The sequence below is a fragment of the Lingula anatina genome, chromosome 1 (genome assembly GCF_051362555.1).
Source record: "Lingula anatina isolate TDL-2025a chromosome 1, LinAna3.0, whole genome shotgun sequence".
Lineage (NCBI taxonomy): Eukaryota > Metazoa > Brachiopoda > Lingulata > Lingulida > Lingulidae > Lingula > Lingula anatina.
In genome coordinates, this window is record NC_141767.1 from 1,294,559 (window position 1) to 1,307,931 (window position 13,373).

Sequence of the window (13,373 nt, forward strand, 5' to 3'; positions counted from 1 at the left end):
GGACAACTTTTCTGTACCAATTTCCAGTTTTCCTAACTAAATTTGATATAACCAAACTTTATGTGCGGTATTGACTTTCTTTTTTACCTATAAAATTAAATAAATAAATAAATCAAATGACGTTGGCACAACTTAAACTTAAAAAGCGTTGATATGGAGCGCTAATGTGTTTTTAACTGCCAACAAGGAGCCGTGTATTGTCAATATTAGTTTGAATTATTTGCCCGGAAGAGTATTCAGTATTGTGCCTTTAAAATGTTATTACAACATGGTCTGAATACATCGATACGGGGACAGTCTGTTTAAATGAATTTTAAAGTCTCAAACAGCTATAGACCTTTTCCTCCTTAAGTAATCATCATAATTTATGCATTCAGGGTCGGCCCAGGTTTCTGTAAATAGAAGGGCTTGGGGGGGGGGGGGGCATGGTCCGAGAGAGAGAGAGAGGGGGGGGGGGAGGGGGGGAAGGCAAATGACAACATTGTATCAAGGAGTTTCAACACGTTGATAACACTAGAGTACTGTTTACTGCAGTCTTTTCTTCTTCTCTTTTTTACCTATTAGAGTAGACGGAAAATCATGGTCAGCTTTTTTCCAAATCACGGACACATGATATAGAATTACGGACACATGATATAGAATTACGGACACATGATATAGAATTACGGACACATGATATAGAATCACGGACACTTGATATAGAATTACGGACACTTGATATAGAATTACGGACACTTGATATAGAATTTCATGATATACCAGATATATGGATATTTTTTTGCCCAACAGATTCTGCATATATATCATGTGTGCTATTCCTAGGTTGAAACGCATCGATAAATTATTCGCCAGCAAGAATGATGAATTAATGATAAACTCGTGCTTTTCTAGCAGACGAACTGTGACACCACATTGGGTGCTCACGCAATATGATCAATAGCAATTGCATGCCATATTTCCCCCATTGAGGATCGGCAGTCATTTATAGCGTTTTCTATAATGGGTTGTATACGAGATAAATGCCTATTTTATTGTAACTAGTTACGTTCATTAGATAAAGTGCAAAAACGTCTGATTGCGAAGTCAGAGATACGTAGGCTTATGCATTTTTTTTTATATCTGGAGAAATTATTTTAGTTATATAACGGGAAGTTCTTGCCTACTTAAGAGCTATGTTAACCTCTCAGAAGTTGCATTATGTTTTACATGTGTTACATTAGTTCACGGGTAGTTATCTGTGAGCACTAGAAAATTGTTGAAGAATTCATGAAAATTATTTTGTAAATTGCTTTGCTCTGTGTAAAAAATCCCACAATTTGACACCTTCAGCCTTTCAATCGTTAATTAAGATGTGGTTATGACAACAGGAGGTTTAAAATTTATTTTGAAAATACAACTCATTTTTCAAATGTATTATTTGCGTTAATTTTCAAAAGAAAAAAATGAATAGGCCCTATCAATTCAGCGAGTGTAAAGAAGAATGCATTTTTTAGAAGAAATGAAATTTATTAACAAATATGCAACGGCAAGTGAGGCTGAAATATCTTTCAAGGGCGATTTTTTTATTTTCTTTTTCTTTTAGAGAAAATACCCCCCCCCCCCCCTCACTAGGTTTTCATCAGACTTAAAATATGATCGAACCCAATGCACAGAATTGATAAAATTACAGCGGTGAGTATGGATTGTGATCGACTGCGAACTGTCTTTGCTCAACAAACACAATCAGTCGCTCTTCTGAGAGTGAAGGAAATTAGACTCAAGCATGGCCGGCCGAGAGCGGGACTCGTATATATTTGAAGATAAAATTTTGAAGATTGAGGCGGAAGAAGCCGTAAAAGAGGTCAGATATGCCGTGAAATATGTGGCAATATCAACACAACTGCCATGTAACGACTATACCGTCTACATGAATGTGGAAACGAAGGAAGGGAACAAATTGTGTGTGGAGCTGAGTGTTCAAGGGTTCCGTGTAAGTATTCGCTTTCATTAGTGTTACACGTTCTACTTGTTATAAATGATTGTGACATTAATTTCATCTTAAGTCACAAACGAAAACAGAAATTTAAGCTAAGAGTTGCAGAGATACACAACAAATGCATCTGTGGTGGTTTTACATTAATATTAGGAAAAAAAATAAATATTGACATCTGTTTCGCGTTTGAAACATGTTGCAGAGTCTCGTTAACGTTAATGGGAATTCTTCATTTGCTACATGGCATGTTAACATTTTGTGGTGAAACAAGGCTCACCAAAACATTAACATCGACTTTCTCTATGTTTGTTGTTAGAGCTTTTTGATGATAAAAATGATGTTTATAGGTTATTTGTGCATGGATATTATATTAATCACCCCTTTGGTGTTTTATTGATTATTGACATGCATGATTGCATCTCAGAGTGTGTCAGACAGTGTAATATGATGAGTCCTCTAGTTTTAGACCTTTTTTTCCTTCACATTGATAACCTTTTGTCTATATTAACCTTTTCTCTCTGTTGGTTAGTGGTACACTGTATTAACAGTCCCTTTAAATACCATGTGAAGCATTAGGCCTGGGTTAATTTGATTTTCATCCATCATTCCTCTTCCTCCAGACACAAACAGGAAATGTGGGTTGTGTCTAGTGGCTAGATCAAATGTATTTTTGGTACAAACATTGGTTGTATATGGTTCTACACAGACATTTACCATGCCTTCACTTACACTAAGTCACTGTAAAGGCATGTCCAGGCCAGGTTATATGGTAATGTGTGTCCAGACTTACGATGTCTTTCTAGAAAAAATATTGTAGTGAAATAGTCTGAATGATGTCAATGGTTAGTCTGACCAATGCCTTAATTATGGTGCTTAATTTTCTTTGTCTTATTAGTTTGACTTATCTCTGTTGTATCTATGGTCCTCTGGTCTCTGGCTTCGAACTGGTGTGATTGTGCCTCATAGCAAAAAAAAAAAAAAAAAAAAAAAAAAAAAAAAAAAAAAAAAAAAAAAAACGCCAGATTGGGGATTCATAAGCTCTGTAGCAGTCTGTTATCAATATTAATATAAGTGGAAATGGAAATGTGAGGATTTCCTTACTGAGCAGTTTTGGTAGTGAGAGTAAAAGGTGAGTGTGTGCTGGAAAACAGGAGCTTTGGCATCTCTGGTCTTTATCAATAAGGCATATATGATGTGAGATGTTTTAAAATATTTATTTAAAATTTTGAAAGCATGGAATGTGTATTAGCTATAGTAGACATATAACAAATATCATGGTAATTTAAGAAAATTTCTTCTTCATGAAGGTATGTATCCTTTCAAAAATTATTGGAAAAAAATTCATTCTGGACACCTGTTTGTGTTCTTAGTTTCTAGTTTTTTTTCATACTAGTGAAATTAAACAAATTCTCTCTCCAGAATCTGAGTCACAGTGACTCAAAAACTACAAACTCAGAAATCAAAATTGGTGATCATACTGATTTTACAAATTCAGTATATTCTTTGAGCAAATTTTAGGTATGGTATTATGATATTCACATATCTTTTTGATTAAACAAAGAGTGGTGGAAAAAATGCTTTGAAAAGGTCTCATGCCTTTTGTACACATTTAATTATCTTACTTCATTTGATACAATTCTGTATGTAACATTGTATCCTACCTTTGTATTTCAAGTGGTCATGGAAAAAACAAAACAAAAATATCAATCAGTCCATATTCATCTATATTTATCTCTTAAGAGACATTTTAAGATTTTAATATTTCCACATTCCATATTTAAATCTTATAATATATATATTTGTAATACCACTACCCCAGGTGGTTGGGAAGCAGTATGATAAAGTCCAGGAGGAGCACAGTTCTAGGTTCTTCGAGACCATCTACTCCTTGATGGACGCCTACAGTCCCGAGTATCGGAACTCGTTTGGTGACGCCTTGTTGTCAAAGCTGAACGTCCTCCACAGCCAGCAGCAGGCAGGAACAGACCAGGAGAGTGCCGAGAGCTGACAGGAGACATAGGAGTTATAAGGTTTGTTTTTCTTCTTTGATTTCATCTTCATTTAAATAATGTGTATATAGTTTGATACAGAGTGAGCTTATAAATAATTTTCATTTAATTATTGTTATTTATTTATTTATTTTGGATCAATTATATTACAGGCACGAGCTTTTTTTATGATTTTGCCAAAATTCATATTTTTTCTCCCATGGGCTTTTACCATAAATTGGTGTAGTTAATTAATTATGTATATTTTCAGAGACATTTTGCCGTACATTATTTATTCACAACAAATATCATGCAAGTATGGAAAACTTGAGAAAAATGAGAGGGCCCTGACCTTAACCTTATGGGGGAATTCTTTCGGAGCTTGTCTTGACATGACATTTCATGTCACATATTTTCTTGACCATAATGTACTCAGTAGTGACCTGCTGATAAGATAATTTGTTTATGTTGAAGACATTAATCAAGTAAATACCCTCCTTTGAGAGCTCATAACAGTAAGAAGGTAGAAAAATATATTACAAAGGCAAAAATAAAAATGTAGTTTTTGCTTGTGAGAAAAAAAAAACATTTTATGCTATTTGCACACAGCTATTAACTTACATGGGAGTTGTTGGAAAAAGAAAAAAAATTTTTTTTGGCCTGGACAAGATGACTCACACGTCTGAAGATTCAAGGAAATGTGAACAGGAGCTCTCAGTGGAATGAGTCACCAATAATAAGACGCTTGCAGACTGTATAGATCTATTCAAGTGGATAGAAATTGTAAAATGATGCTTCATTCATTGTAGAAGAGAAGAATACAGATTGTTTAGTATATTCTCTGAAGGGAATAGACCCTGGTGATCTTTCTCATGCAATCACACTGTGGTACTTACTAATCACAATGCTAGATAGCTTCCCTAGTGGATTCTTGCTGGGGTGAAATAGATTTTTAAAAATTAATACACGAATAGATTTATAGATGAACAATCTTAAGGACGAGAGAGAGAGGGAGAGAGAGAGAGAGAGAGCTCCTAATGATAAAAAAGTTTTTCTTTGGGGGGGAAATGTGAAAGAAAAGAAAATAATTAACCAAGAAAAACAAAAAGAAGGAATATAGAAGGAATATACCTTAGTGTATTTTTAGAACTGCCATTTTAATTAAAAAACAAAAGACAGTCTCAAAACATCTTTGGGATGGGTAAGAGTCAGAGAAGATCAATATGAACATATGTTTGCAGTAATTGGCTTTGATCTGTACTTAGATTAGGATATGTATGTATGATATATCTGACAATTGACATGGTAGCTAGCTGACTGTGAAGATTACATTGTACATACTGATGCTATCTGCACTGTGTTCCGTGGCTGAGGTCAGGCAAAGGTGGTAGTTGCGCGCATAGTCACTGTTTTAACAGGTCTGTTCCTTGCTTCTTGTCCTTTTTCTTTTCCTTTTCCTGGCAGACTTTAGTGAAGTGGTTGCTAGCTATTTACAAACACGTAACCCTGCTCCTTTACCTTACAGTCCACTTTTAGTACATATCTTATACATATCTGTTTTCTTGGCCTTTGCTTCTTTTACAGCATGTTTCTTACATTTTTTCCTTACAATTCCTGATAACTTTTACATATTTTATTCAATTCCCTTTTTGATGCTGGGACACGCTGGGTACTCTTAACAGTCCTCCATTTTAAGAGGATTTTAAGAGGAAATGATTCCAAATGTTATTTTGGTTTTCATACACATTCAAATCTTTATGGAGACATAATATGTTATGTGCAGATGTTGTGCTGACTAAATGTTTTACACTTCTGAAATTAAACTATTGTTTCTCAACAAGTCCATTCAGGGATGCAGATTTCTAAGAACCCTAGATAATAAGGCTTCGTTCACATGCAATGTCTATTTTCTATTTTCTATTTTCTATTTTCGGTATGTCTTATGATCACGGTCTGTGCACTGAATATCCCGCGGCGTAATTACTAGCAGCGCGAGCCAGTTACTATAAGTTACTATAAGTAACTGGCTTGCGCTGCCAGTAATTACGCGGCGGGATATTCAGTGCACAGACCGTGATCATAAGACATACCGAAAATAGAAAATAGAAAATAGAAAATAGACATTGCATGTGAACGAAGCCTTATTCTGTTATTTTTTACTTGCCAATTTAGAATTCATTTATGCCATATGTTATAGCCTGAGAAAGCCGTCCTGGTGTCATTATTGATTAAACCTTATGCTTGCATTTACTGGTACATTTCCTGTCTGTATCACTTTTTCTTGTCATTTCTTACACGTTTGTTTTATCAGTTGAAATAAGTGAAGATTTTTGCATTGCCTAATTCATTTAGGTCTTTGTGTCTTAGCTGTAGTGAGTCGGTGTGCTAGAAAGAAAAAGTCATCTCTAGGTCTGTGTGTTAAAAAGAAAAAAAAGTCATCTCTGAGTTAATCAGACATGAGCTTTTTCCACAGAAAAGCGGAATTCCTTGTTTTTTTTATGCAATTTTGATGTTCCTGAAGTTCGTCAAGGTAAGGTGATGGGTCCCGTGATAAATGTTCAGAGGGGTTTTTTTAACCTAGGTTCATGTCTGGTTAATGTGCTTGAAAGTAAAAGTAATTTTTCATTTTAAAATGTTCATCTAGGACTACCAAAGTTGCACTAACACCCTGTTCTTCTCTATAAAAATGTCTGTGGTATAGACTGGGCCAGTGTCTGTTGTTCCAGAATGAATGCAAATGAGGGCAATGTGGTTTTGTAGATGTGATTGATTTTCCTATTTAAGAGTCTAACTCTTGAATGTCGTTTCACATGTTTTGGCTTGCTGCCAGGTTGTTTTCAGGTTATAAAGCACTGATGAATACTGTCCCTCCCCCCCCCCCCCCCCCCCCAAAAAAAAAAGCTCTTTTCATTATGAGGCATGGGTAGCCAGACAAACAAAATTTTATTTGTTAAAAGAAGTAACATTATTTCAGCTGTCCAGCAATAAATTCTTCTTTTTAGTATTTTATAAGAATCAACCCTTTTAGTTTATTTTATTATAAATTTACTGTTGCCTAGTGGGTTTTCAAAGGCGAGGATGCAGCAGAAATTGAATTATGAAAACATTATCATTTAGATTATTTCACTAATCTTGGTATTCAAGGTGGACATGGGGATATATTTTTTTCTTTTGAGGAAATTAAAATAGTCACAAAGGTCTGTTCGCCAAAACCAAAAGCCCACGCTGAGCCTGTATCATTTTATCAAAGTGTTAACTCTAGACACCTGTATCATTTTATCAAAGTGTTAACTCCAGACACCTGTACCATTTTATCAAAGTATTAACTCTAGACACCTGTACCATTTTATCAAAGTGTTAACTCTAGACACCAGTATCATTTTATCAAGGTATTAACTCCAGACACCTGTATCATTTTATCAAAGTATTAACTCCAGACACCTGTATCATTTTATCAAAGTGTTAACTCTAGACACTTGTATCATTTTATCAAAGTGTTAACTCTAGACACCTGTATCATTTTATCAAAGTGTTAACTCTAGACACCTGTACCATTTTATCAAAGTATTAACTCCAGACACCTGTATCATTTTATCAAGGTGTTAACTCTAGACACCTGTATCATTTTATCAAAGTGTTAACTCTAGACGCCTGTATCATTTTATCAAAGTGTAAACTTTAGACGCCTGTATCATTTTATCAAAGTGTTAACTCTAGTCACCTGTATCATTTTATCACGGTGTTAACTCTAGACACCTGTATCATTTTATCAGGGTGTTAACTCTAGACACCTGTACCATCTTATCAAAGTGTTAACTCTAGACACCTGTATCATTTTATCAAAGTGTTAACTCTAGACACCTGTATCATTTTATCAAGGTGTTAACTCTAGACACCTGAATGCTACAGTGTTTATAGCACCTGCAGTCTTCAGCGCCAGCACAAATTAAGCAGAAAAGTGGAAGTTCTGATAAAAAGATTCATGATCTCTCATTTAAGCTTTCATTAGCACAATCTTTATGTTGATTATATTGCTTCACGTTGACTTGCTTTGTATTTTCAGCACAAATATTGGCACAAAAATCAATGGGCAAGGGATTACGCCTGATCCAAAGTGGCATCCCATTGTTATTATTGACATACAAAGTAAAGCGACTGGTTGGATATGGAATTAAGAATGCAATGCATGTAGTTTATTAGTTCAGTTCATTTCCTGACTTTATGAAGTTTTAATTGCATTCTTAGTGTTGTCTTAGACAGATAATATTGCCATAAAGCTTCCCATCAATTGCTCACCTGGATGTCACCTGCTTGCTACTGGGGACTCCTTGGGGATATTTCCTATAAAGTCTTATATATATATTTATATATATACTAGATAGGAATCCTATAGGACGTTGTCTAGAATTTCTTTTGAGTCCAGTAGAATTCCTACAAAGTACTATGGAGTCAAATACAAGTAAAGAAATAATTTTGGGACAATTTTTTTATCACCCCCCCCCCCACATGTTTATGACATTTGAAACAAGATATTTTGTTATCTTAATAAACATATTGTGCTGCAAACAGTTTTGTAAATGACTCAGATTTAAGATTTTGGTTATTTCTTTCATCTAGCAGCAAGTGTACCCGTACTTCACTTGCCTTCTTAAATACAGGAGGATGAAACTTGTTTTATCAACACTGTCCTCCTATATTATTAATAGCTCTTATTTTGTAGCAATTCTTACATTTTCTTAGGTGATTTTTATATGAAATTAGAGTAGAATACAGAAGTGTATCATTGATTCCAATTCATTTTGCCTTGAGCCCACTTCAGTTAGTGGTCTGGATTAGGAATAGCATTCCCACTGCTTTGCTTTTTATTGATCTTCAGTTTTTCTATTCTGTCTTCCCATTCTATTTGCAGAGCTCCCCCACGAGACATCAATCCAATTTCCTCAGTTAGTCAGCTCCACAGTGGGGACCTTAGACTTCACTCTCTGCTGTAGAATTGTCTAGACAGCTAGCAGGACATGAGACACCAACACAAGACTTCAACTGGTTTGGGTCAAATGACATCACCAGACATGCACATTTGTAATCAGTGATTTAGGAATCCTCTGCTCAGCAGGAGACCAGTCTCCCCCATATTGATTCTGCCTTGTTTAGTATACCCAGGGGAGTGAAGTATACCCAGGGGAATGGAGTCATGCACAGGGGAGGCACCACTGGGCAGAGACTCCATATGACAGTGACACCATATCACATATACACCATATCACAGAGACGTCATATATCAGTTTGTCTATTTGTCGTTTAGAACTTAACTAGTCCAAGTCGACGTTTGTTTCTGAAGACACCTACAATGAAATGGAATTAATGGAAATCATCCAAGACAGCTCAGAGTTGCCCAGCCTATTTCACAGTCAAGTGAGAATTCACAGGATTTAGAATAAAATGGGATCAGAAATAATGGCAGCTCAGGAAATGTGGGGCATCTACAAGTAAAAGCTGACGATTTATCCATGGATATTTATTAGTTGTTTCCTCTTGAATTAGACCCCATTCCCATAGATTTTAGATCGATCTATCCCTGTGGGAAGTCTCACTAGATTACTGTCAGCTTAGCCGGCTTAAGCGTCTGTCCTGCCTACTAAAAGCTGTAAGGGGGTAATTAACTATGGTGCGGGCTCGGCTGACTGCAATTTAGTGTGAACCCCTAGGGAGTTAGGTCGATCTAAATCTAAATCTCTGGATCGATCTAAATCTCTGGGAATGCACCCTTACAGTCTAATGCACAACAGAACATATTCCCATCTTTTCATGTAGCTTTCATATAGCATTCTTAGAAAGCATTCCAAACACATAGTTTCATCCCTATTACTGAAAAAGTAACCCCACATCAGGCAGATTCTTATACCTGTACATTTTCATTTCGTATGACATCACAGTGCCAACAGCCTCATTATCATCTCGGATGATTTCCATTATAGTATAATGATTATGAACCGTAGTCCTACTGGTGCGCCCTGAGTTACACGGGGTACTGGGGCCTGGTTCGTGAGCCCCACCCTCCACACACCTCTGTTGATCCCATTTCCTGTACCCTGTAATCTCTGTAACTCTGGGTCCACCAGAACGACAAGTTTGAAAATGCCCCCTGTGAAAATCTGTCTCATTTAACGCTCACTTATGGTTCTCAATCTGCTCTAGAACATAATGTTTTTTCTCTTTTAATGAAAAATGTTCTTAATCTGTTCTAGGACATTCTGAAGGACTTCCCCAAAAACAGTTCTCGAACTGTTACATAGATTACAGAACAACATAAAAACTTTAAAAAAAGATGTTCTAGAATATATTGAGAACCGTAAAATGAGACAAATTTTCGCAGGGGGCTCTTTGTTCATTATACACACAGTTATAATGCAGAGGATATTAGATTAGTCATTCCCCAAGTAAACATTCTATCAAGTACTTCATCATCAGTTATTATAGCTTTTGCAGCACAGTTAGTATACACAGTGTAGGATAAATACTGCTTATAATTATACACAGTACACCACAGTAGCTGTGGTCATATAATTTATACTGGGCATAGCACAAATTATTCCTTATTATTCATTGTTAAGTTAAATAATGTGTAGTGTCGTTGTCATACATGAAATGTATTTATATCGTGTAATTTAAGATATCATATAAAAGGTGCTTTAAAATTATTTATCATTTGCCGCTCAAACCACTTGCTACAGTGATATTTGTTGGTAGCAAAAGTGATAGTGGAAAATCTTAGATCTATTATGGAGTAAGTGTGATTGTGTTTGTCTACGTGTACAGTACAGTAAATGTGAGTATACAGTAGCTTCCACGAGCTGCAATACTGGTACATGTAGCTATAGATCAAAAGTTCTGGAAACAACGTTGTTTCAGGCGCTGACTCACACCTTAGGGACAGATTAGCTGAGGAGGGGGAAATCTCCATCGAAATGCTTTTTGAAATTGGTTAAGCGTTGTCAAGGAGAATGCCCCAGTGTGTTTTATCACGGCGGCGAGGGTGATTGCAAAAATTTTTTTAAAAAATTCAACTGAGCAGGGAAAAAGCTACCCTGAGTTTTGTTCTAGCGAGGGTTTCCTGCACTTCCAATAACGTCCAGTGCGTGCAAGAAGGGAATTCGTAGCCTTCGTTTTAATCCAGATATGGCACCTGTTCTTTCATAATGAGGGGTCATTTAGGTGGTCACTCGGTTCCCTAGTGACCTGTCCACCAGTGATGTCCCCAACGTGAGCCGCAGCGTCCTGTACATTTAATGCGACGTTTGCACGCGCCTTTGTCATCTGAGTTGCTGGTTTAAGTATTAAGATATTGTTATATTTTATATTGTCCGCTTTGAGATATTTTATCTTTTTATTGTACAGGTATTACGTATGTAATTATCTTCATCTAGGTGTTTGGACGAATAATTGTCCTAAGCTTGTGATAATGCTATTTGCTCGGATGAAATGAAAACCGTCATTTATGTGATCTGGGGTGCAGGTTGTTGCCACGCTGTGTTGACGTCAACGCTTTAGTCTGTAAGAAATCGCCACGTTGTACATTGTAAGTGCGTGTGCAAGACGACCAATTCGTGACGTGTGTACGTGCCTAGAATGGCAAATCATTTCCTGTTTTCAGGAAAAGATCAAGAGTACTCAATCAAAATTACTGAGAAATTGTCGGTGGCTTGGCGTTTTACACGACATTTTTATGATAAATGAGGCTTGCGTTTTTTTCTGATATGACCATTATTTTAACTTTATTATTTATAAGATCTCTTATCTTTTCGGAAGACTATGTATTTCTTTACATGGAGAGTGTCTTTAAAATGCAATAAATATTTACTAATTCAGTTTTGTTTGTGGGGCAGTATTATAAGTTTTTGCACATTGCAAAGTAGAGGATGTCAAAAAACAAAGGAAATAACGTATAAATAACCCGCGTTTGAAGTGGGATTTTGAGCCTATTATTCATGGAATTGAACTGTCATTAATATTAATTTAAAATATTAATGTTTCTCCCTCACTCTCTGAAGCAGACTCCGTGGAACACTGAGAATACTCGCTTATAAGTTCGATTTTTTTTTAAAAATAAAGACAATAGTAAGAAGAAACGTTATAAAGGCATCATTATTCGTGTACTTATGCTAGCTAGCCCTGTATTTGATATGAATGAAAAAAATTCAAGCACGCCTGGTTTCTGCCGTGATTAACTGCCTCACTATTCTGGGTTTAGTCAAGTACCGCTGCAGTACGGAAGAACAGACTTAAACATTTGCACTAATCGTGGTTGAGATTCCGCTTGACGTACATCCGTCTTCTCTACTGCAATAGTTGTCAATGCTTTTTATTGCATGTTGTAATTAAACTAAATTCTGAGGTTCATTTTGTGAATGCCAGATATGTTATTAAGGCATTTGGAATGTATTAATTTCATGAAAAGAAGGTTTTCTTAAGGATGGTTTACAGGATTCTGTATTGTTAATTAAGTTCAGAACCGCTTTTAGTAGAAACGTTATAACACTACAAGCTGTTTAATGAGTTATTACAAATGAACTTAATTGTTTCTGCATTTTGTCTACAAATATGTTAGTTTTATTTGAGAAGAAAGTAGTATTTTGTCTGAGAAAGTCAGCAGTCAGCAGCGTGCGCTAGGCTTAATTTATTCAAGTTTGTTTTTATGGAACTACCAGTACATAATGGAACAAGTGTTTAAACTGTGAGCGGTGTATTATTATTATTATTATTATTATTATTATTATTATTATTATTATTATTATTGGGTACTTAATTCCATGTTCATTAAATTTTGGTGCTATATTCTATTCTGGGGCACCCGTTAAAATCAGAGAGCAAGTTCAAAAAAAAAAAAAAAAAAAAACTTTCAATCAAGGTTGAAATTTAAAAACAATAGGAATTTACCTGTTATAAGACATTGCATTAAATGTACAAATTTTAGATAAATTTTCTGTTCCTGTTGTTCTAAAATAATAATTACCAGCTTATTACAAACACTGTCCAAGTTATGTGTATGCTCGGCACTGGCCCCGTGTGGTGCCTGGAAGATGTGTAATGGAGTAAATAAAAGAAAACTATTAATCTCGAAAAAATACACGTCTTGGGTAAATTCTTTAGGCATTGAGGCCAATAGTTTACAAATCATTTTGTGTAAATAGCAAATTTGACCTTTTAAGTGGTTTTTTGAAATGAGATCGTTCGGAAGCAAAATGCGCCTGCGCGTTACTAGGACCTCGCCATTATTGTTACGGGAAATCGACCAACCTGTTACATGCGCAGGCCTTTGTACCTATTCACAGTGCGTGATTTTAGGTCTTTGTTGTTACCCCAGGCTAGTCATGATCCACGCGTTGATAAACATGTAATGGGGGGTTAAGTCCATA

General features: G+C 35.8%; 1 protein-coding gene across 1 annotated transcript; it reads left to right on the top strand.

Moving 5' to 3' along the window:
* The first annotated feature begins 1,734 nt into the window (after positions 1-1,734).
* On the top strand, positions 1,735-11,825 carry LOC106181114 (GSK3B-interacting protein). Its single transcript, XM_013565404.3, has 3 exons — positions 1,735-1,969; positions 3,792-4,002; positions 8,870-11,825. Exons 1-2 carry the CDS (start codon positions 1,763-1,765, stop codon positions 3,978-3,980), a joined length of 396 nt encoding a protein of 131 aa, XP_013420858.2. The 5' UTR covers positions 1,735-1,762; the 3' UTR covers positions 3,981-4,002; positions 8,870-11,825.
* Positions 11,826-13,373: the final 1,548 nt, after the last annotated feature.